The sequence below is a fragment of the Micromys minutus genome (genome assembly GCF_963924665.1).
Source record: "Micromys minutus genome assembly, chromosome: 2".
Taxonomy (NCBI): domain Eukaryota; kingdom Metazoa; phylum Chordata; class Mammalia; order Rodentia; family Muridae; genus Micromys; species Micromys minutus.
In genome coordinates, this window is record NC_137971.1 from 77,995,919 (window position 1) to 78,018,738 (window position 22,820).

A 22,820-nucleotide genomic window follows, 5' to 3' on the forward strand; every position below is an offset into this window, starting at 1 on the left:
ATACTCAAGTTAAAATTGCTTACTACTATATTCAAATGAGGAAAACACCTTTTGATGTTGTAGTTGAGTTTGGCCCTAACATGTTGTTTGGAAAACAGTTATAGTGGACAGAAAGTCAAATGACCCTGAGGGTCAGGCAGGCCAGACCAACAAACTTGTTTATTTTGAGATGACGTCCTGAGAAGCTAGACCAGATTAGCCTACGTTCTGCCCTGGCCTGGAGTTCCAGGACTAGAGGTGCCACCACTACCCAGACTTCTTCCAAAAGTTCATTCTTCGTAAGTAACAGCGTAGGAACCAATGTAAGAAGCAGAAAGGTGTGGGCCACACTTGGGATCCTAGGACTTGGGAGGTGAAGGACAAGAATCAGAAGTTCAAGGTCATACTCAGCTACAGGGACTCAAACACCAACCCACAAGGAAATGGAATTAAAGGTATCTTTTATTTGCGTGCGTCTGTCTGTGCGTGCGCTGTGAACATCTGAGGTCAGAACAGTACCAGATGCCCTTAGACTACAGTGTAGAGCTAGCTGCCTGTGAGCCCCCATGTGGGTGCTGGGACCTGGGTCCTCTGCAAGTGTTCTTGACAGTTGGCCCATTTCTCCAAATGCCCCCCAAGAAAAGGATTTTAAAAGCTCGCTAGTCAAGCAGGAGCAACAGTGCAGCTATGAAGAGTGCTTGCTGCTCCTGCAAAGGACTGCAATTGTCTCCCAGCAGCCACAGGAAAAGGCTCACTCTACCCACGACTCCAGCTCCAGCAGATCAGGTCCCTCTTCAGGCCGCAAAGGGCTTCCGGCATACAAGTAGCGCACAGAAATACATGCATTAAAAAAAAAAATCCATTGTTGCCAAAGAAAACATACAAGTTTAATCCTGGCAGTCGGCTGAGGTTTGATGCCCGTGAACCACATGCTGAGCGGACATTCAATAAATAAATGTGGATTTCCCAGATCCCCGGCCAGCAGAGATAATTTTCCCACAGGGCTGGCCTCTGCACGCCTTTCCAAGAAACTTACCAGAAGGAGACTCTAAAAACTTGACTATGGTGCGAGGGGAGGGTCGGAGGCACGGAAATGCTGTAGGAGCCACAGAAGGCTGAAGAGGTACAGCTAACTGCACTAATGTGCAGAGGCCCAGTTCATCTGGAGTTCATCTTAACCTGGGACCAGACTAAAAACTTATCAGTGGCTTATACAGCTTTTGATCCTCATTAAGTCTTATAATCTAGTGTCTTTTGTCATTCCTTTTTTTCCCTTTCTTTCCCTTTCCTGCTGTGCTTGGGGATGAAGTCTTGTGTATGTTTTATAAGTACTCTACCCCTGAGCTACATCCTCAGCCCTTGGGGTTTACGGACAGGAGTTTACTATGTAGCCCAAGCTAACTTTGAACTCACAATCCTGTCTCCACCTCCTGAGTGCTGGTAGTTGCTGAATTCCAGGCATGTACCTCCACACCAGGTTACCCAGCGTCTTTTCTTTTTAAACTCAAAACTCATTTCGGTTTGCCAGCCACATCTCAAGTACTCAAGAGCAACATGGGGCTGGTGGCCACTGGACCAGACAGTGCAGGCGCAGCTCTGACCCTGCTGCACTGGGCTTGCCCTTCTACAGTGAGACCAGGAAGCTCCAAGGGCTCATACAGACCTAAAGCCGTGTACAGCTGTTTCTCTTTGAGGAACGTGCACATCAAAGAGTTTTAAGGAGATGGGTGGATAAATGGACAGGTGGGTAGATGGATGGATGGCCAGTGGGAAGACAGATGGGGGTGGAGGAGGAGGATCATGAGGGCAGGTAAGCGGATGGGTGGGGGTGGGTAGGTGGATGGGGGAATGGATAGAGGATGGCTGGAGGGGAGATGTATGACATCTGGGTGGATGAACAAGAAGGAGGGCCGGGGAGAGGAAAGAGGAGGAGGTAAGAGAGAAAAGGGAGTGGGGCAGAGAAGGGAGGGATACATCAAACTATGGGTCACTGCCACTATCACTGTCCCCTGGTCCCTGGGCAAGAACCGCTGCCAGGAGCAGGAAGAGGGATGAAACAACAGCCCAGGGCTGCTGCAGCTTTGTGCAAGAACAGGTTTCTTGCAGCAAGGCTTGGTTGTTAAACGGGGAAAAGGAGAGGAAGCTGCATCTGAACACGTCGTCACGATAGCTCATGTGACAACACAAGTCCATCATCCACCTGTCCCATTAGAACCTCCTGGGAATCTAAAATTGATTGGCAATGAATTTAACGCCAACATCATTTATGTATAGGCTGAGAAGCTGGGGCATCTGCCCCTATTGATTTATCGGACATCCTTTCATACATACACAGTTTTTACTTAAGCAATTTGCTTCTTGGAAATAAAGACCCACATGGAACAAGAGCATGGCTCTGAGCAGCAGCAGCAGAGAAGCTGATATGCAACCAGGTCTCACTTGGCCTTTTCCCCGCACTCTGATGACTTCCCTGCTTGCAAACCTCCTGATGGCTTTGGATAACTGAGACAATCAGACTTCAAACACGTTTCTTTCAGCACACTGAATTAAAAACCTTATCCATTTTCAATAAATCCTGACTTGATTAAAAGCTTCTAGCTATGGTTCTGGGCAGACTGGTGCCAAAGAACCCAGGAAGCATGACATTACCTGGCAAGGCACCGCGGCTGTCCACACACATGGAGTAGATACGCTCATAGACCAGCTTTCCTAGGAGAAGGAGACATACGGTATTGACATCACACACCACAGGAGCAAACACTAAATAAATATTACTAATTATAAGTAACTGGCAGCAGGCATTAACTAGTGAGTATATGCTGCCACCTAGTGGCACACACTTTTAACTTTGGATTTCTTTCTTTTTTTTTTTTTTTTTTTAGTGAAAAGGGGGAAAAAAGAGCAGATGGCAAGCTTGCAGACACATCCTGGGAAAGGAAGCTGGTTTTCACATGAATTCACAGTTTACCTAGGGTAATTAAACTAAAAAAACATTACAGAATGTTGTGGCCCTCAAGATGCGGGTCAAATATTCATTCTCTGATCTTATTGACATGACTTCTGACCACAGGCCTAAGCATGCCTGCCTAAGCGGAGCATGGCTGGAACTATAGCCCAGTGCAGAGCACTTCCGGTCGAGTGTACGAGGACACCCTGCACTGCTCTGGCCTGAGTCCAGGTTCTTTTTCCTTCTCTCGGCTGCTGATTGCCTCTAACAGTGTGGTAGCTGGGAATGCACAGGCCTGGGCCCGTCTTGGAGCTTGGAAAGACAACAATTTGGGGAACGTGACTAGAATGTGGACTTTGGACAACATCGCTGGAAATGCGATGCTCAGGTGTGAGAGACACTAATTTTCAGAATATCTAGAAATGGCGACCAATGTCCCCTAAACCAAAACTTCTCAGACCCGGCATGCAGGCAGAGCTCCTGAAACTCATCCAGGGTGAGGATGTATTTGTCTATCCCTAGAGGCTCCCACAGAAACGGTCTAGGTGCTCAGGGATGTCAGTGTACAGCCAAGCTGAGAAGCCCAGCTTGGAACCTCACCCTCAACACACACACACACACACACACACACACACACACACACACACACACACTGCAGGCTCTGGAAGCCTCAGGGAGAGAAAGACATTTCTCCCCTGCCTCACTGGGTCACAGTAGACGGAGACACTGCTTGTCCCTGAGCACACTGAGGAACAGCAGACTGAGGGACTAGTACAAACTCCTTACTCCCCTTACAAAAGCTTGCCACCTCTTTAGAAACAGCCTTCAGAAGATACAACTGTTCTTATCTGCAGCCTCACACTGTGAGCAGCTGTTAACTATGTCAGTTCTGGCCAAATACGTTGTTTCTCTTTTGTTCAGGTGGTAGACACTGTGAGTTCACTGTGCACGCATGTGTGTGTGAGGGGGTAGGAGCCTGCACTGCACATCCACGTCAGAAGAGAATGCTGAGAGCTCCTCTCGTCAGACCTGGGGCTAGGCTGTAGACCACCACGCTCCCTCCAGTGATCTTTCCATCTCGGCCTCCCACAGCAGTGGGTTTGTAGGTGCACACACATCTTAGCTCCGCCCATTCTTAATGTGGACCCTGTGGATCTGAACACAGGTCCTCACACCTTCATGGACGCCGCTCAGTGAGCTGCCGCCCCATGCCAAGTTTCTGACACATCGAAGACACCGTGATGGAGAATCACAGCGGTGACAGTGAACATGTTCTGAGCAGGAGCTCTGTGCCTGGCACTGCCCACAACTATTTACCATACTGCTGGCAGCTCTTAGGAAAGGAAACTGCCCTGTGCCCATTCAGGGCCTGCTCTCCAGAAAGTCTGGGAGAGGGTGGTTTTTAACCTTAATTTTTTTTTTTAACTATTTTTAATGATGATTCTTAAATACCTTAAGCCTAGCCCACCACCTACCAGAGGTAGGGAAAAAGAAAGGACACAGAGGAAGTGGACCTGTTTAGAAAGGTTCTTTGGAGCAGCTCCCGTCTGTTGGCTGGAAATCAGCAGTTCAGTTCACAGGTCACAGGTCAGCAGCGGCGGCTCAGTTCACTTGCAAACACTTCACAGACACACCAGCAGCCCAGTTTGGTAGTCAGGCTACCAAACACAAATCAGCAGCAGTGGCGCTATCTGGCAGAGTCAGCCAGGCCTTAGCGTCAGTGTGGGTCAGCAGAAGGAAGGACTCAGGCCATCAGTGAGAAGTTCCCTCTTGGCTGTACCTCTCTCAGGGCAGTGAAGACCAGCAAAGACACGGGATCAACAGGTTTTGCACAGCTGGCCCCACCGCAAGCCAAGCTCAGCCTCTATCTCTGGCCATCGAGCTCTATTTATGCTCCCTCCGAACACCACGGGTCCTCCACAGGTCTTGCTTCAGAGTCTGTCTTGCTCTAACAAGTGTGTCTGTCTCCACTGACATCACTACCAATCAGCCCGAGTCCTGGGAAGCATCAAGAAACTGCAGCACAGCACCAGAGGGTTTTTGGTGTGGCTTTTCTCTAGAGTCCAAACAAATGTAGGCCAACAACACATGTAAGGCGAACCAATATGTGTGTGTGTGTGTGTGTGTGTGTGTATGTGTGTGTGTGTGTGTGTGTGTGTGTGTGTGTGTGTGTGTCGTTAGTGAAGAACCCTTCATCACAAGTTCTTTCATGTGCTTGCTTTAGCACAACATCCTTTCTCCTGTGTCTGCTTCAGTTCCTTCTCGAGTCTGCCTTAGCCTTTTAGCTGTACCCACTTCAAGAACCCATTCCCTCACGTGCTTGCTCCAGCAAAGCGCCATCCAACACAACTGACTTTCCAAAGACCCCTTCAGTCTCCACATCAGTGTCTCCTATGCACCATTGCACAGGCAGAAAAACTGAATCTCAAACACACGACTAAAGGAGAGGCCGCAGCCAGGGGAGCCAGCAGCCTGACGCCTATGGTCTCTACTGAGACGCCAATCATAGCCTGTCATACTTCTCCTGTGTACATGCATCTCCATGTGCCCTGTGGTCCTGAACTGCAAGACTCTCTGACCCTACGTCATCATGCTGACAGCCGAGAGGCAGATTTGTTAGAACAGCACATGACAAGACTGGCCACAGAACTCAGGATTTTATCCAGACAAGACAAAGCTCTCCTCTAAAAATACTAATAATAATAAAAATAAAAACTGGAGAAGTATAAGCACCAAACATGACCAGGGCCTGTTCCTCTTTCTTTGGCAACAACAGCACATGTTTGTGGGCAATCAAGCCAGGCACTGGAAGTCAGTATCTCATTGCCAGATACCATGACCTAAGCCAGGCCAGTGAGGTAGAACCCAAAGAACAGAGGGCCTTCATCTGACCTCCAGCTCTCAGAAGCTCATCTGTAAGGCCCTTCAGATACTGCATATACTCCACGCTGCATATACAGCCCAGAGTGTTGCCCGGGCCAGGCTAACTGTTCTGGTTCAACCACCCGCTGATATGCACCAGGCCAAGGGGCCCCTGGGCCTACAGATTAGTCTCTTCATTTAGAACTTTCCACTAAACTGTAAGAGATCACTCTGTATCCTACAAGAAGTGTGGGACCAGCGTAACCCCAGTGACCAGGGCAGGAAGACCTCAGAGGCACTATGACTGCCATGTAGGCAAGACAGACTGTGGTGACCGAAAACACGAGGAAATCGGTAAGCTGGGGAGAACTTCAGGAGTGCATGCGGAAGACGCCTCGGTGTCCAGATGAGGAAAAGTGATGTGTGTCAGTACACTGAGACAGACACACTGCAGAACAGGGAGAGGCAGGGAAGATAGGCTGAGCTCCTGCTATGGCTCAGACCTTCACTGTTTCCCCAAGGCACCTCTGTATAAGGTGTGGGCTCTAGCATCGTTCTTGGGAAGTATGGTCCACTTAAGTGGTGGAGCCTCCTGGCAAGTATTTCAGACACCTAGAGCTCCCTGGGAAGGCAGCTGTGAGGCTCCAGCCCTTTGTTCCTCTTCTGCATCTGGGTCACGGTGTGAGCGGACCTGCCTGTCACACATTCCTGCCAAGCTGTGCAGCCTTACCACAGGACGAGTCATAAACAGAAACTCCCGACTTGGAAACCTTGCCGCAGGCCCATGAAGTGGAAACTTAAGGGTTCTTAGGGAAGTCAGTTGTGTTGGGTGACATTTTGCCGGGGCAAACACATGAAGGCATGTTTTCCTGAAGCGGACACAGGTGAAAGGATGTTCTGCTAAAGTAAGCACGTGAAAGGACACACGATGAAGAATTCTTCGCTAACGACACGCACATATTGGTCCACCTTGCATTGCGCAGCTGGGCTCCTTTTGTCGGGACTCCATAGAGAGGAACTCACCAAAAAACTTCTAGTGCTGTTCTAGGGCCTCTTGCCACTTCCGTGTACTCAGGCTGATTGGCAGTGATGTCTGCTGACAGACACATGTGCTAAGGCAAGGCCCATGGAGGACACATGATGTTTAGAGGGCAGGTATAGAAAAGAACTTGAGACAGTGACAGAGGCGACGTTTTGCTTGCTAGTACAGCTCAGTGTGCAATGCTGGTGGGTCTCAAATCTTCACTTCCCTGAGAGAGGCACAGCGGAGAACTTCTCCTGTGCCTTTCCTGGTCCCTCCTGCTGAGTTTTGCAGAGCCTGAGGCCTGCCTGTCTCTTTGAGGAATCACCACTGCTGCCGATTCGAGTTTGCGATCCCAGCTCTGCCAAACTGGACTGCGGGCGTATCTGTGAAGTGTTTGCAAATGGATCGAGCTGCTGCCGTCTGCTGACCTGTGAACCAAACTCCCGATTTCCAGACAACACAGATGGGAGTTGCTCCAAAGAACCTTTCTAAACAGGTCCACTTCTCCTGTATGCTTTCTTTCCCATCACCTCTGGTGGGTGGTGGGCTAAAAAGGAGGTTATAATCATTTAAGAACCATTATTAAAAATAAGAGTTGAAAAAATTAAAGTTACAGGCCCAAGTAAGCCTTTCCTCCTCGTCTCTGTCCTCATCAACTGTCCTAAGAACTTGGTCACAGTGACAGAGAGCAGGCAAACACACAGTTCTGATCAGTGCAAATGCAGATGTCCCAGAGGTAGTGAGGGACCTGAGCTAAGCCAGGACACGTGCTGCTGACCTGACTACTTCATTCATCACGTCACTGGTCTATGTGAAGATCAGAAGAGAACATTTGGGGTTTTAGTACAGACACACAATGCAGTGAGCTGGAAAGAAAGAGTCCCAATGTCCAGCATACAGACATCCAGCAACTAACTAAATATTTCAAATGCTTAGTGTAGAGGATTGTGAATGTTTCCAACAAAAGGAAGCGACAGATGTCTAAAGCAATGGACACACAGGCCAGTGACCCTGACTTTCACATACCGTACACCTGCGCTGAAATGCCACACTGCGTCCTTTAAATACCGATAAGTGCCACGCGTCAATCAAAATAAAAATGTAACCTGTTATTTTGTTAAGATAAAATATATACAGCGTGCTATCCTATATATAAAGCCCTTTGACTTGACTTTACAAACAGGAAAGAGGTCACAGAGCAGACCATCCTCCCTCGTGACAGCAGAGCCCAACCTAAGCAGTGCTGGCAGTGACTTTCTGCCGAAACAAACACATTTTCTAGACACAGGGTGGCTTCGGTACTTACCAAACGTATCAAGGATGTCGGTGATGAGGACAAACTTGCTTGGGTAGAACTGAATAACGCTCGTGTCTGACAGCAGCTTTGAACACTAGAAAGAACAGGAGAGGGAATCACTCGGGGGGGCCTGACCACAGTGATGAGAGCCCAGCGTGTCAGCCTTTCCCACAGGGGACATACGCAAGAAAAACTTCTCCTTACTTTATTGTTTTTAGATCTTTGTGTATGTGGGTGTTTTGTCGGCATGTGTGCACGTACCTGCTGCTGCCAAAGGTCAGAAGAGGATGGCGGATCCCCTGGAATCTGGATTATAAATGGCTGTAAACCATTATGTGGATGCTAGGGCTTAACTCCTAGTCCCCTGGAAGAACAGCCAGTGCTTTTAAATGCTGAGCTGTCTCTATGCTTATATTCTTTCTCTGTGTGTTTGGTTGTGTGTATGTGTGTGGTATGCACGTGTGCATGCAGACATATACCCATGTGTGTGCATATGGAAGTCTAAGGAAGATGTTAAGAGTCTTTCTCGGGAGCTGGAGAGATGGCTCAGTGGTTAAGAGCACTGACTGCTCTTCCAGAGGTTCTGAGTTCAATTCCCAGCAACCACATGGTGGCTCACAACCATCTGTAATGGGATCTGATGCCCTGTTCTGGTGTGTCTGAAGACAGCTACAGTGTACTCATATACATAAAATAGATAGATAGATAGATAGATAGATAGATAGATAGATAGATAGATAGATAGAAGTTTTTAAAAAAGTCTTTCTCTATGTCCAACTTATTCCCTTGAGGCAGGGTCTCCCCTTGAGCCTGAAGCTATCACTTTTAGCCAGGCTGATGAACTTGCTGCCAGTGATCTAGACTCTGCCTGTCTCTGCCCCTCAGTGCCATGTCCAGCTTTTCTGACGGTGGTGGGGACTCAAACACAAGTCTTCCCATCTGTATAGAAAGTGCTCCTGCACCGTCAGCCAGCTCCCCGGACCCACCACTCACTTTTGACAAAAAGAGCCAGAATGCTTACAGAGCCTCCTACAGAATGTTCTGGAAAGCTTGGCTCTGAGAAAGCCACAAGTTTGACTGGGGAAGACTTTTCTGAAAGGATCCTCCTTATCTGCTGAACCAGGCAGGGAGATCTCTGAGTTCAAGGCCAACGTGGTCTACATAGTGAGTTCCAGAAAAGCCAGGTCTACAGTGAGAAACCCTGTCTTGAAAAACAATAATAATAAAGTAGAAAGTAATGGGGCTTCCGCATACGCATGTCCATGCGTACGCAAACATGGCATTTATCAATTCACAAATAAAAAATAAACTGGACATTAAAGAACAGGCCCGTAAACATGCATTTCCGGTGAGCAGGGCATGCATGTGGTGGTCAGGACATCCAGCAAGCTGGGTCCTCTGGGCACATATTTTCACTCTGGCTCTGACTCCCTGCATCTAAACTGTGAGAGTGGCCAAGTTTCTCCTCTGTGTGACATGCCTATGCATCAACAGTGTCTGACCTGTGGAAACCCTCTCACAGGGGCAGGGAGACATGTGCTGTTAAAACAAAGATACTTGCTTTATTGGAGCATTTGGATGCATATGGAATTACAGCCCCTGCTGTCTTGCTCTGTGATCTTCATGGCCCTTCATGAGAGGTCCCAACTTAAACAATCACTCGTGGAGATTTTAGGGATCAGAAGGAAAAAAAAAAATACAATGACCCGAAATGCCAGAGACTGTTTACAGTGCACGCCCCACGGTTCCTAGGAAGATGACATCTCCCCACCTCCTCTTCCGCCCCTGCCATGCAGGACCTCTTGTCCCCTCACAGCTCAGGCAAGACTCCAGATTCCACCCAGATGTGCGGTGATCCCCATGCCCCGCCCCCACAAGCTGCTTCCATGAACATGTGTTTTAGAAAGGATGAGAAAAGACTGAATTCTTTTAAAACCCAAAGCTAAAGTCACAAGAACCTCTTGAAGTAAAATTACCTTAGATAGCAGCATTTTAAAGAGACTATATAATTTTAAAGGTCATGGTTCTATTTCCTAAGGCTGGGGTGTTAAAAATAGACAGTCCCAAAGGACACCCATAGCCTCACCAGCTTCACTGCCTAAATATGAGCAGAACAAGAACAACAATAGATGAGCTAATGTGGGAAGAGAAAGCTCACTGGGCCTCAACCCTGCACAAAGAACCACAGGCAACTAAGGAAGGCGGGGAGCAGGAGAAGGTCTTCTCTAAGGAAGACACAGCAATCGGTTATCCAGTACCAAATGGTCAGTCCTGAAAGCACACACAGAAGTCACATTACACAGAACTAGTAGAGTATGGTTACATATCTATTAGGCATGTATGTATACCTATACATACATACATGTAACAACAATTAAAAAGAGAGGCCATGAATCCGAAAAGGAGCAAGGAGGGTGTGTGGGAAGGTCCAGGGGGAGAAAAGGAAGGGGAAAATGATATAATTCCAAAAACTGAAAGAAATAATTTTTAAAAAATACAGAATCTCCAGGGACTGCTGGGGAGATGGCTCAGTGGGTAGAGAGGCCTTAGTCTGGATCTCCAGGACTCCTGTCAAAAGCTAGGCTTGGTGGCATGTATCAGCAACCCAGCACTGGGAGGGTAGAGCCTGCTAGTCACCAGAAGCAAAATATGAAAGTTAAAGAAAAATCCCATTAGAGACTCTGTCTCTCAAAATAAGGGGGAAAGCAACTGAGGAAGGTACCCAACATTAACCTCTGGCCTCCACATGTACCCTCTACACATGTGCGTGCACACGCACACGCGTGCACACACACACATGTAGATAAAGAATCTCAAGCCAAACATTAAAGAAGCAATATTTTTAACAAGGGCTCTGTGAGAAGGCTATACCAAAAAAGCAAGCATGTGGCACACTCAGTGGTTTAAGGAATGCCTCCTTTACTGAGATGCTAATGCAAAGCGGCTGAGTGCAGCTTGGGTATCTCTCACACAGCTCCCAAGCTCAGCCTCCCCTTCAGCAGAGGTTGAGACACACTGCTGTTCACTGGCTGACTACCAGCATGGTACTGAGGCTGAGGTACCTGCAGTCAAACCCATCATCATTACTGAGATGGCACTGGGTGTTTCATTTTGTTTTGTTTTGTTTTGTTTTCAATGAGGTACATATGACACTAACTGTTTGCTGGGAAGATGGCTCAGTAGGTAAAGGCCAAGCTCAGATCCCCCAAATCTAAGGGATCTTTACAGTGAGACTGAAGGCAGAGAAAGAATGCCCAGAGCATGGGCCAGCTAGCCTGGCATGCGGCACAGTAAGAGAACTCACCAGAAACGAAGAGAAAGGTGGGGACTGACACCCAAGGCTGTCGTGTGACTTCCATACACGTGCCATGGCACACACGACAGCACTCACACACGTACACTGGACTAGGGCACTAGGGAGGGACTGGTGTCTTTGGCACTGCTGCTGGGAATATAGAGGAGCTGCCATTTTCAAAAGCACTCTGGTAGTTTCTAAAAAAAAAAAAAAAAAACCCACCACCAGAGCTGCTCCGGGGAATCTGTCCAGAAGACATGAAGATGAAATCCACACAGACTCAAGCATTCCGAGGATGGAAGAAACTAGACATCAACAACTGTGCACAGGTACACAAACAGAGGTCACGTATGCCTTGGAGTACTACTCAGGGGAACTCGGCCTCAACACACAACACAACCCAGACGAACTACAAAAATGTTTAGCCAAGTGAAAGAAGCCAGATGTAAAAACTTGTGCACAGAATGAGCCCATCCTATGGCAGGCCCGGAGTGGCGCGTGTATAGATGAAGGCAGGGCATGGTATTCTGGAAGGAGATCGGTGGGTTCCGATTAGTCAGGATTGAGGGGCAAGGGTGATAAAGATGTTCTAACACTGAACTGCATGAGTTAAGATACTTGTACCGCTGTAAAGGTACTAAACGTCATTGCATTTCCTTTCTTTGGGGAGATGGTTTTTTGTTGTTGTTGTTGTTGTTGTTGTTGTTGTTGTTTTTAACTTTTCTTTTGTTTTGTTTTGTTTTTCGAGACAAGGTTTTTTCTCTGTGCATCCTTGGCTGTCCTGGAACTCGCTCTGTAGAACAGGCTGGCTTCAAACTCAGATATCTGCCTGCCTCTGCTTCCTGACTGCTGGGATTAAAAGCATGCACCATCACCGCCTGACGGGTAGTCTTAAGATACAACTCAGACTAACATGAACCAGCTATCCTCCAGACACAACCTCTCCAGTGCTGGGATAAGACGTATGCACCCACCATGCCTGGCTCAAAGTCATTGAATTCTAGGCTTAAATGTGTAGTAATTATATGCTGAAAATTACTTTGATTGGGGATGTCAGTCCTGGGATAGAACCCAGGTTCTCCAGGTAGATGAGTGCCCTGCCAAAAAGTAAAAAATAAATTAAAAAAAAATTCTGAGTAAATGAGGGTACCTTGCTTATTTCCCTACATGCCTTCTTCACTGCCTTACAGTAACCTCCAAAAGCATTTAGAATTTAGGATCCAGCAGGTAGGATTAATCAGACACTGCTTGGTTCCTGCCCTGAGGCCTCGGATGGAGTCCCAAGTTCCAGTCACTCTACAGTGCAAACACCTGCAGCTATCTGAACTCCAAGTCACCCTCAGTCTGCAGGCAGGGTGAGAGGCCCTTTCTCCAGGAGTGTTTACTCTGTAAACAGGAAAAGAGAACTAGCCCAGCCTCTCTGAGTCATGAAGCCCCAGGAAAGACCACCCCATGACACATAGATTCAACCTCAAACACTTCAAGAGCCAAGTGCACAGACCTCTATCAAAAAAAATGTCCCGTTACCATGACAAGAAGTGAGAAATGACTCTCTATGACAAATGTCCCTCTGAACTAAAAATGGCTGTTTCAGACACGCTGCTCCAAAACCAGCAAAGCAGTGCGTGTGAATTCCCTCTTTCACCATGACCAGAGCTCTTCTTTCATTTTTCTTAATTTCTAACATGTATTTACTTATGTGTGTATGAGAAGGAATACTCCACTGTGGTCCAGGGCACACATAAGAGGTCAGACAACAATGTACAGGGCTCAGTTTTCTCTCTCCACTGTAGATTCTGAAGATCCAACTCAGGTCATCAGGATGACTCCAAAGGCCTCACTGGCTCTACTGATTGTTTTTCTTTTTTAATTTTGCATTGTTGCTGTTGTTATTATTATTACTATTGTTGTTGTTATTGTTGTTATTTTTATCTTAAAACAAGCTGTGTAGGCAAGGATGGCCTTGCTCTTCCTACCTCCACTGGGTCCAGAAGCACACCCCAGCACACCAAGGTTATACAGTGCTGGGGGTCAAACCCAGGACTTCCAGCATACTGAGCAGGCTCTACTAACTCAGCTATATACCTAGCCCCTGACCGAAATACTTTTTGCCAAGGGAGAAGGGTCTTCAGGGTAAAAGAGCAGAATAAAACCTTTTCCTAGAGATGGAGAGGCAGCTTTCTAGCTAAGAGCACTTGCTGCTCTTCCAGAGGACCTGAGTTCAGTTACTAGCACCAGCATCTGACAGTCCACAAAGGCCTGTATCTCCAGCTCCCAAGAACCTGATTCCCTCTCTGGCCTCCATGGGACCCCCCCACACATGGTATATGCTCACAAAGACACACACACATATGCATAAGAAGAGTTGGTCACTGGTGGTGAACGAGGCAACAGAGTCTCTGAGTTCAAGGCCAGCCTGGACTACAGAGCAAGCCCCAGGACAGCCAGGACTACACAGAGACACCCTGTCTTGAAAAACCAAAACAAACAAACAAATAAATAAAATAAATCTTAGAAAAAAATACTTTTCCTTAAAGGACTGACTCCAAGAGCCATCAGCAAATCAACAAATTCACCAAGATAATTTGTGAACACACTTCTCTTGATAGTTTGAGTGTATTTTCCTTATATGACTATGTCTTTAAAATGTATAACAGAAACATTAATCTCAGATTCCAAGCCAATCAGTCTGGTTGAGGCAAAATGGAAGGCAGTTACCCAAACCTTGGTGTGCACAAATCACAAACGCAATAGTACGTGTCCTGTGTACTGCACAGCACTGGGCAAATCGTTAATTCTGTCGTCTAAGCAACAGTGGTTCCTACAGTCATGAGATACACAACCTGTGCAGCTGTGCACAGTGGCCCTAAGATTAGACAGCTCACAAAAACAGATTTAGAATCTCAGCTTCTCAAAGGACATCTGTGAGTACGGAAGCGATGAATGGGGGAAGACCTGAGGGAGAACTCTAAATGTGAAGTGGAGTTTTACACAGAATTTTTAAGAAATGAAACAGCACAAAACCTCCTCACCCCGACCCATGCGCACGCGCGCGCACACACACACACCCACCGCCTTACCTGGATGACAATCTTCAGAGCCTTCACTTTCTGGTCCGAGGCCCAGGCATCCTTCAGAGACTGGTTGAGCTCCTCTATGCGGTTCACATAATCCTGCTGGGTCAGGTTCAGCAGCTCCTTCTGGGATCCCTGTGGGCAGAAAAGGCAGAACTGTGAGCCCTGGAGGAAAAGGAAAAGCCTCACCAACCACCACCTCCACACAGGACAGCCGGACACCGGCTGCACCTTGCCACTCAGTGCCACAGTTGCTCCTCAGTCTGCTGCTAACAGAGCCAAGATCCTGACTGGCACTGCTGCTGCATAGGACTTACAGCTTGTGGACTAGTGTGTGCACAGCGTGGTACTAGAAGCTCTGGCATAAAAACTTTGGGCTAGGGAGATGGCTCAGCAGTTAAGACCACTCACTGATCTTACAGAGAACCTGGATTCAGTTCACAGTACACACTTGGCAGCTCATAAGCAGCTGTCAATCTATCCAGAGGATGTGACGTCCTTTTCTGGCTCCTCTGGACACCAGGCATGCAAGAGGTGTGCATACGCATAAACATATATGCAGGCAAACACAGCAGACTTTTTTACATGGATGCTGGGAATCAAAATCAGGTCTTCAGGCTTGTATAGCAGGTATTTTACTGACCCAGTCATCTTCCCGGCTCCACATTTGCCAGTTCTTAAGAGTCGCCAAACAAGCCCGTTCTTTCAAAGCATACACGAGCCATTACAAGAGTCCTGTGAGCCACATTCAACAGGCCCTGTGTAAACAATGCTTCTAGGTGGGCTCTTTGTGCCACACGAACCTGTTTCCTTGGGTGTGACTCCACATGGATTTCACTGCTGATAGTCCCCAGATTACAGAAGGATTTCTCCTACATCACAGAGTGAAAAGCGGTCTCCAGAAGAACCAGTTCATACCAGGTGAACATTAGGCCCCCCCCATCTTTCCCTGAACTAAGACCTAGGAGGCCTAGCACAGTGAGTAGCCACCCTTGGCAGAAGGGCTGGGGAACCCCGTCACTGTACCCTATAAGTGGTACATCTCCCGCTCACCTCCTCAAAGTCATCCAGCTCTTCCAGACGCGTCCGAACCTTCTCTGACATGGCGGAAGCCGCAGCCCCAGCTCTGCCTACACGGGAGAGACATCGGTCACGCAAGCAGTTTTCTCATGCACCCACACCCAGCATGGAAGACACCTGTTATATGTCACCATGAATTTGTCAGAAAACAATTCACCTCAGAGCACTGCAGTGGTGGAGCAGCTGCTGCTTCCTCACAGACTCAAGGTCTAGTGGAAGCTTCCTCTACCAGCAGCTGCCCCCCAGAAGCAAAGTGGGCGGCCTCAGGAAGAGGAACATAGGGTATTTGTAAATCACACCGAAAGGAACAATGCAGATCTCTGCCATGCACTGTTTGTCTTGAAGGGCCTCTGAGGCATGCACGCATGCCGGCCCAGCAGCACCAGGTCTTTCCACTTACACAGCAAAGCCCCTTCCTCATCTGCCCAGAGTGGGAAGAACATGTTAAGGCCTCTTCCCAAGGCAAACAGGCCTAGCTGTTCAACCTGCAGCTCTCGACACCATCCCCAGTACTGGCAGGAGCCAGGACGCAGATGATGGACTTAACAGGCCAGACACAGGGCAAGGACTGTCCGGACTGCTGCGGCCATCCAAGCCCACCTATTTCAGAATCACTACCCCAATTTTCAAAGGGCCGCCCATGAAGATACTGGGAGTCCTGTGACTCACTTAACCCCTGCTTTTTCTACCAAATGAATAAAGGATGAAACGCAAATGTCCCACAAAAGCCCCTGTGTTAAAGGCATGGACACCAGCCCATGGTGCCAGTGGGTGGTGGTGGAACCTTTAGGAAGCAGAGTCAGCACTAGGAAGTTAGGCCGTTGAGAATGTGTTCTTGAAGGACCCTGGCCCCTTCTTCCTGTTTCTATTTCCCATACAGTAACCAGGCCTCCTCTAGCAAGTGTTCCCACTATACTGGACTGTGCCAGTACAGGCCCAGAGCCAAGAGCCTTGGACTGAAACCTCTGAAACTGTAAGGCAAAGTAAGTCTTTCCTCCTGTTCAGCAGCATTCTGGGGTATTTTGTTACAGAGGCAGAACACTGGCTCATACACCAAGCTGCTCCTATTCTCTTTTCAGGCCCTAGGTTCCTTGGTTAACGGCATGACGAAACTGGTTAATTACCAAGAACTACAGTGACCCACATGCCTAACAGTCACAACTTAAGGGAGAAATGTTTAATGATTATCAGAGCTTTTAAAGGGTCTGAGTCTGCATAAGTCATGGGGAAGTAGCTCATCTCACAGCAGCAGAGGACAAGGTGGAGTGTGGGGAGCAGGTGTACCCCTCCCTGTAAGTCAAGGACCCCAGTACCTCAGGCCCACAGAAATAGCTAAGCCTTCCCTAGGTCTGAATGTGGTTGTTAACTGTATACAGAATGTGTCCACCACAACTCTCTCCTCCCAGACAACTATAACCTGATACTGCTCCCCCTACAGAGACTAGCTAACCTCTGGTTGTGCTGCTGTATATGGTGAACCCGCCTCCTATTCCAGAGTTTCCAGGCTGATGTGACACTGTCTCCGTCAGAGCATATGGCCCACTGACCCCAGCTCTACTGTACATGTGTCCATTGTCTCTTCATTTCCATCGCCCCCATCAGGCCGTGGCAGTGGGGACTATTCATATGAGGAACCAGGAAGTGGGAAGCAGGGTCAGGACTAGAAGCTAGTAGTTATAACCATCACAACAGTCCACGAATGAGCCACATCCACCTGTCCCAGTCTCATGATCCCAGCGTCCCCAAATGGCCCCATGAGCATTCCAAACACTGCTCTAAGGATATAAAACTGGCTCAGTGGGCACAAGTCCCTGCTGCACAAGGGTGACACTCTGAGTTTAAACTCCCAGAAGACATGGGAAAATGCCAGGTGGGACTGTATAAACGATGGGAATCCCAGGACTGCCGGGGCAAACAGGAGGACAGGCTCTGGCTAGCTCCAAACTCAGTAGGGACCCTGTCTCAAGGGAATAAATGACAGAGAAGAACACTCAGTGTCTTCTTCCTCTGACCTCTGCACATGCTAGGCATACAGCACATACGTGTACACATATACCACACACATGTACGAAATACAAATATAACCTCATAACGAACATTTTAAACCATCCAAATAATTTGCCCAGTTTAGCTTGTTTTGACTTGCACCCATTCATAAAAATTCTATATCCACAACAATACTAACACCTTAGGGTTTTTATAGAGAGATTTTATACACACACACACACACACACATACACATATATATATATCAATTTTTTTTTAATAGTACAGGCTGGCCTTGAACTTGCTAAGGTAGCTGAGGATGACTTTGAAATATGACTTTCCAAATGTCCAAGGACCAAAAGCTGGTAAGACTGAGCACATGTGCCTTTTCCCCAAGGGACAAAGATCTAAGGTAGCAGGTCTCCAAAAGAACTCAACGTCCACATGGGTCACCTAAAACCATTCAGAAACACAGATATTTACATTATGGTTCATAATCGTAGCGAAATTACAGTTATGAAGTTATTTTACTTTGTGGTCTGGGGGGTGGGGTCAGCAGCACATGAGGGTTGTATTAAAGGGCTGCAGCATTAGGAAGGTTGAGAACCTCTGCTCTAGGGCAGAGGAAAGAGCCCAGGGTTAGAGAAGATGCCTCAATCAGAAGCATGTGTGACACATAGGCATGAGGACCCGAGTTGGGGCCCCTGGAGCCTGCCTGCCAGCCAGCCAGTCTAGCTGAATCAGTGAGCTGAGCGTTCGGTGAGACCCTGTCTCAAAAAGTAAGGTGAGAAAGCTGGGTGGGCATGTTAGCACAGGCCTTTAATCCCAGCACTTGGGAGGCAGAGGCAGGTGGATCTCTGTGAGCTCAAGGTTAGCTTGGTCTATGAAGTGTAGAAGACCAGGACAGTTGGAGCTGACCCCATATCAACAAATAAATAAGGTGAAGAGCGACTGAGGAAGACACATAATGCTGACCTCTAGCTTCTACACAGACACACGTGCATGCACACCTGCACACACATGAAAAGGACCTCAGACATAGTGACAGGGGGGTGGGGTCTAAAGCTATCCCGTGGTGGGGGAATACTCTTGTCCTCTGTTCCTAAAGGTCAACCAGGAAGTCTGCCTTTCACTCCTGGAAGGCTCTTTGGTCTCTTTTTACTAATGCTTGTGTGTTTCTGTCCAGCATCCACCAGCCTGAACACCTTTCAACTGTACAATCATAATGACAGATGCCTGACAACAGCTCCCCTTCCTTTGTGAAAGACACTGAAGGCACAGGCAGAATTTACCTATCAAAGCAAACACTCCTCTTACCTTTTTCTGATCCCATAAACAGATTCTGCAGAGACAAAAAAAATAATAACAATAATTAATGCTTTTCATACTTTAATTTTGTGGATGGGAATTGTGTGTATGTGGGTGCTGGTATCCTCAGAGGTGTGGGGTCCTCTGAAGTTAGACTTAACAGGCAGCTCTTCCTGACACAGACGCTTGGAACTGAACGCAAGTCCTGTGGAAGGCTGCTAAAAAACTAGAAGTTGAATTTCAACTCGTGTGGGGACTAGCCAAGTGAGACAAATACACACATTTTGATCTTCTAATAGCACTGAGTAATAGACCCATTTTGGACATCCTTAAATCAAAGTTTCTCAGCAACCATGCTCATGCCTCTGTGGGTTGTACCCCTTTACTCTGTAGGGTCAAGCTTATGAACTGTGGAATTTTACAGCCTCTCTGACATCCACTCACAACATGCCAAGTTGTAACAGGCAAAAATAACTCTATACATTTCCAGATGACCCTCAGGGGTTAAAAGGACCGATGCTTCTCTGAATTAACCTATGCACTCAGGAAATAAGAAGAAACACCATTTAATAGCCAGTTCTTCTTATTCTGTTCAGCATGCCATGTGGAAAGCAGGAGAGAGAAGTGCTGGGGAAGAACACAGTCATGAAGCTGTGCTGCCCAGCCAGCCTCCCTTGCAGCTATATACTACCATAGCCACCTCCAAAACCACAGGAACTGGAGTGCTGAGGGGACTACCAGGAGGCCCCCTTAGATGGGAGTGAGACAGAAAGATCAGAAACCTGGTCCAAGTTGTCACTCCAACCCTGGACTCCCCATCTCCAGACCTCCTCAGAGTAGGGGGAGACATAATGTTCTTAATGCTGTCCAAGAAAAGACCTTGGGTCAAAAGTAGTGAGCCTGACCATAACTAGCACAGCACTAACTGGTTGCCTGGGGCAAAAGAAAGGCCCCTACTTTACCCATTCCCCCAGACAGAACCAACTACCTCATCCACTAGCCACTCCAACTTCAAGAGGGACACAGGGAGGGAGGTGAACCACGTCTTCCTCTTCCCCTCTTAATTCATGCCTTTAATTAAAAGCCTTTAGGAGTGGCTTCCCCAAGGGGCCCATACTGCCAATTCCTTTTCTGAACTGAGCTGCATCCCTAACCTTTAATATGCAACTGTTTGAGAAGCCAATTAGCACACAAACAACACTGACATAGGAGAGGAAACTCTAGGGTCCGGGAGCTGGACCACAGGGCTGACATGCAGCTGGGTACTCACAATAGACAGCTTCTCCGTAGTCGTGTACCGGGCAAGGATTTCACCCCGTTTGTTGGCCCAGGGCTCAAAATCAGGTCCCACGAAGGAGTTGTCATCCTTATCACGTTTCTTTCTGGAGCTGTCCTAAGGAGGGCAAGGCAACCACCTCAGAATGGAAGCTTTGTTGACTGTTGGTTTTGTCTCTCAGGACTCTGAGCATGCTAGGCAAACACTTCACCAGCCGGCTACACTCCATCCCCAGCAATGCTGCTGTTTTCTCTCTCTTATTTTTCTTTCCTTTTTCTAAATGGCCTTTTGGAGACAGGGTTTGTGTAGCCCTGGCTGTCCTGGAACCACCAGACTGCTTCTGCATGCACACCAAAAATCAACCTCAGATGCCATTCCTCAGGCAGTCTTTAGGCAAGATCTCTCACTGGCCTAGACTTTACTATTGGACCAAATTTGCTGGCCAAGCAAGCCCTAAGGATCCATCCTTCCCTCCCCACACTGGGATTGTAAGAATGCACCACCGTGTCCAGCCTTTTTGCAGGAGTTCTTGGGACTGACTGTAGGTCTTCACGCTTTCGAGGTATGGGAGTAAAGATGGGAATCCCTGGAGCAGTTAAGCTAGCTAGACTAGCTAATTCTATGTGTCTGGGTTTAAGTGACACTCTTCCCCAACATATCAACATGTAAGATGGAGAACAATCCAGAAAGACACCTGAGGTCAGCCTCTGACCTCCAAGTACAAGCAAGTATATCTGCATCCCACACACATGCAAACACCCACATACAAAATAAAACATTTTCAATTAAAATATATATGACACCGTGGTTAAGTGCTCTTAATGCTCTAGCAGAGCACCCACGTGGCTCTAACTTAGTTCCAGTAGATAATGCCCTCCTCCGACCTCCACATGCACGCGTCCAATGCATATATACATATGCAGCCAAAACAGTGCACATAAAATAAATTTTTAAAAGTTTTGTAAAGCACACCGAAAAAGAATTTTTTCCCAACAACCCGAATGGTGTAAAATTAAAATAACTGTTAATATTCAATCAAGAGAACAAGTGAGCCTTAGCATTGCTGGAAGGATACAGACCACTAAGGGGATGGCTCAGTGGAAGCACTCAGAACTGCCTTCATCCAGCTTCTAGGATGCTCCCTTGCCTAGACCCCTGCACACAGGTGCCATGAGGTATGTATATATTCATGAGACGTTGACGGGTTGTCAATACACCCTAGACTCCATGGGCAGCAAACAAAGGAATCAGAATATAATGCAGCCATGCAAAGCAACAAGGTCATAATATAAGAAGTTATCTAAAGCATATTGTAAAGTCAAAAAATTAAAATGATAAAGGCCGAGAGGCAGAGAATCTAGGGGTGTGGCTCAGTTGCTAGAGTGCTTGGCTAGCAGGCACAAAGCCCTGGGTTCATCTCCACCTCTGAACAAAGTGGGAGTGGTGACTCTTACTAGTAAACCTAGCCCTTGGGAGACAGAGGCAGGGGAATCAGAAGTTCAAGGTCATTCTCACACAGGCCAGTGTGTGCTACATGAAACCCTGTCTTTAAAAAGATAATAATTAATAAATAAAAGTATAGAGACTTTACGGATCTCTCCCAGCCTCTCTAAGATAGCATTCTTAATCAAATTCCTGTGGGTACCTGGACATCCTGAACTGCCACAATCAGAATGCCCCAATGCATTACTGTTAAAACTTCAATCCCTGCAGGTAAAGACCGGACACCCCTTACTGTGACTGTCACTGTGGCTGCTGGGTCCGAAGTGGCTGCAAACATGGATAGGGGGTCGGTACCATCCAGGACACTGCTCAGAGGATCGACCACGGAGCTGGAAGAGGAGGAGGAAGTGGATGACGTGCTTCCTTTCCGGCTCACTTTCTTTGTCTTTGACTCGGTGACCTGTGGAGAAAGTTGTGCACTGGAGGTCATCTGACTGACTGAATCGGAGGACAGTCAACTAGGCCACTTAACCTTGCTGTGGAAGCTAGACTGGCCAGTCATTTGTGGCACAGGCAAAGCTTACCTTCTGTGAACAACGGACATGACCTAGTATCTCCATGGCCTCTACAATACAGCTGGTCCAGAAAGACCAGCCGTGCCCAGGTGCTAGGAACTTCAGGCTTCATTCCCACCCTCCAAGGACAAAGCCAGCAATAGAGTTAAAAGCAATCAACCTGACCATTAAGAGCCTCCCCCCACATCAAATTGTTATTGAAGTCACTCAGAGAGTGCCTGTGATGATGAACAGGAGGTTGTGCTTGGGGGGACAGAATCTCCAGGTCATTCCCCACACACCTGCTCCAGGATCCTGCCCCCAGCTGGCCAGTGGGTTCTCCATGTTCTCCTGACCAGAACTTGAGCTCTGTGCACTGCCTCAGCAAAATAACAGAACCCATGAAAGGACAGGACCTTATAGAGGTCAGAGGCACGGGGCACACCCTGGACTTGGCCCCTGTGACTGAAGTGGGATCTGGTGTTAGCTATATCAAAGTAGGGTTAGACCCAAAGTGTCCCCCAAAGCTGGTGTCTGCTAGAGGAACTGCTTGCTGGTTTCTGATACGTGGGGTTACAGTGTGTTAGGTCTGGACTGCGAATAGTCAGGAAGATACTTATGATGGCTTGGTCTCAAGCAGTTTAAATTCAAAAGCTAAATTCTGTAGCCAAGATCTGGTTGCTCCAAGATGAGCA

At 47.7% G+C, this 22,820-nt stretch overlaps 1 protein-coding gene across 1 annotated transcript in view; it reads right to left on the reverse strand.

Moving 5' to 3' along the window:
• The window catches only part of VPS35L (VPS35 endosomal protein sorting factor like), a 98,241-nt gene that overhangs the window by 70,576 nt on the left and 4,845 nt on the right, over positions 1-22,820 (reverse strand). Inside the window, exons 3-9 of the mRNA XM_080911622.1 lie at positions 21,864-22,031; positions 20,123-20,245; positions 18,862-18,886; positions 15,532-15,608; positions 14,485-14,613; positions 8,119-8,203; positions 2,629-2,688 (exon numbers count right to left, since the gene is read on the reverse strand). Of these exons, the coding sequence (XP_080767748.1) occupies positions 2,629-2,688; positions 8,119-8,203; positions 14,485-14,613; positions 15,532-15,608; positions 18,862-18,886; positions 20,123-20,245; positions 21,864-22,031 (667 nt within the window). The remainder of the gene's footprint in view (positions 1-2,628; positions 2,689-8,118; positions 8,204-14,484; positions 14,614-15,531; positions 15,609-18,861; positions 18,887-20,122; positions 20,246-21,863; positions 22,032-22,820) is intronic.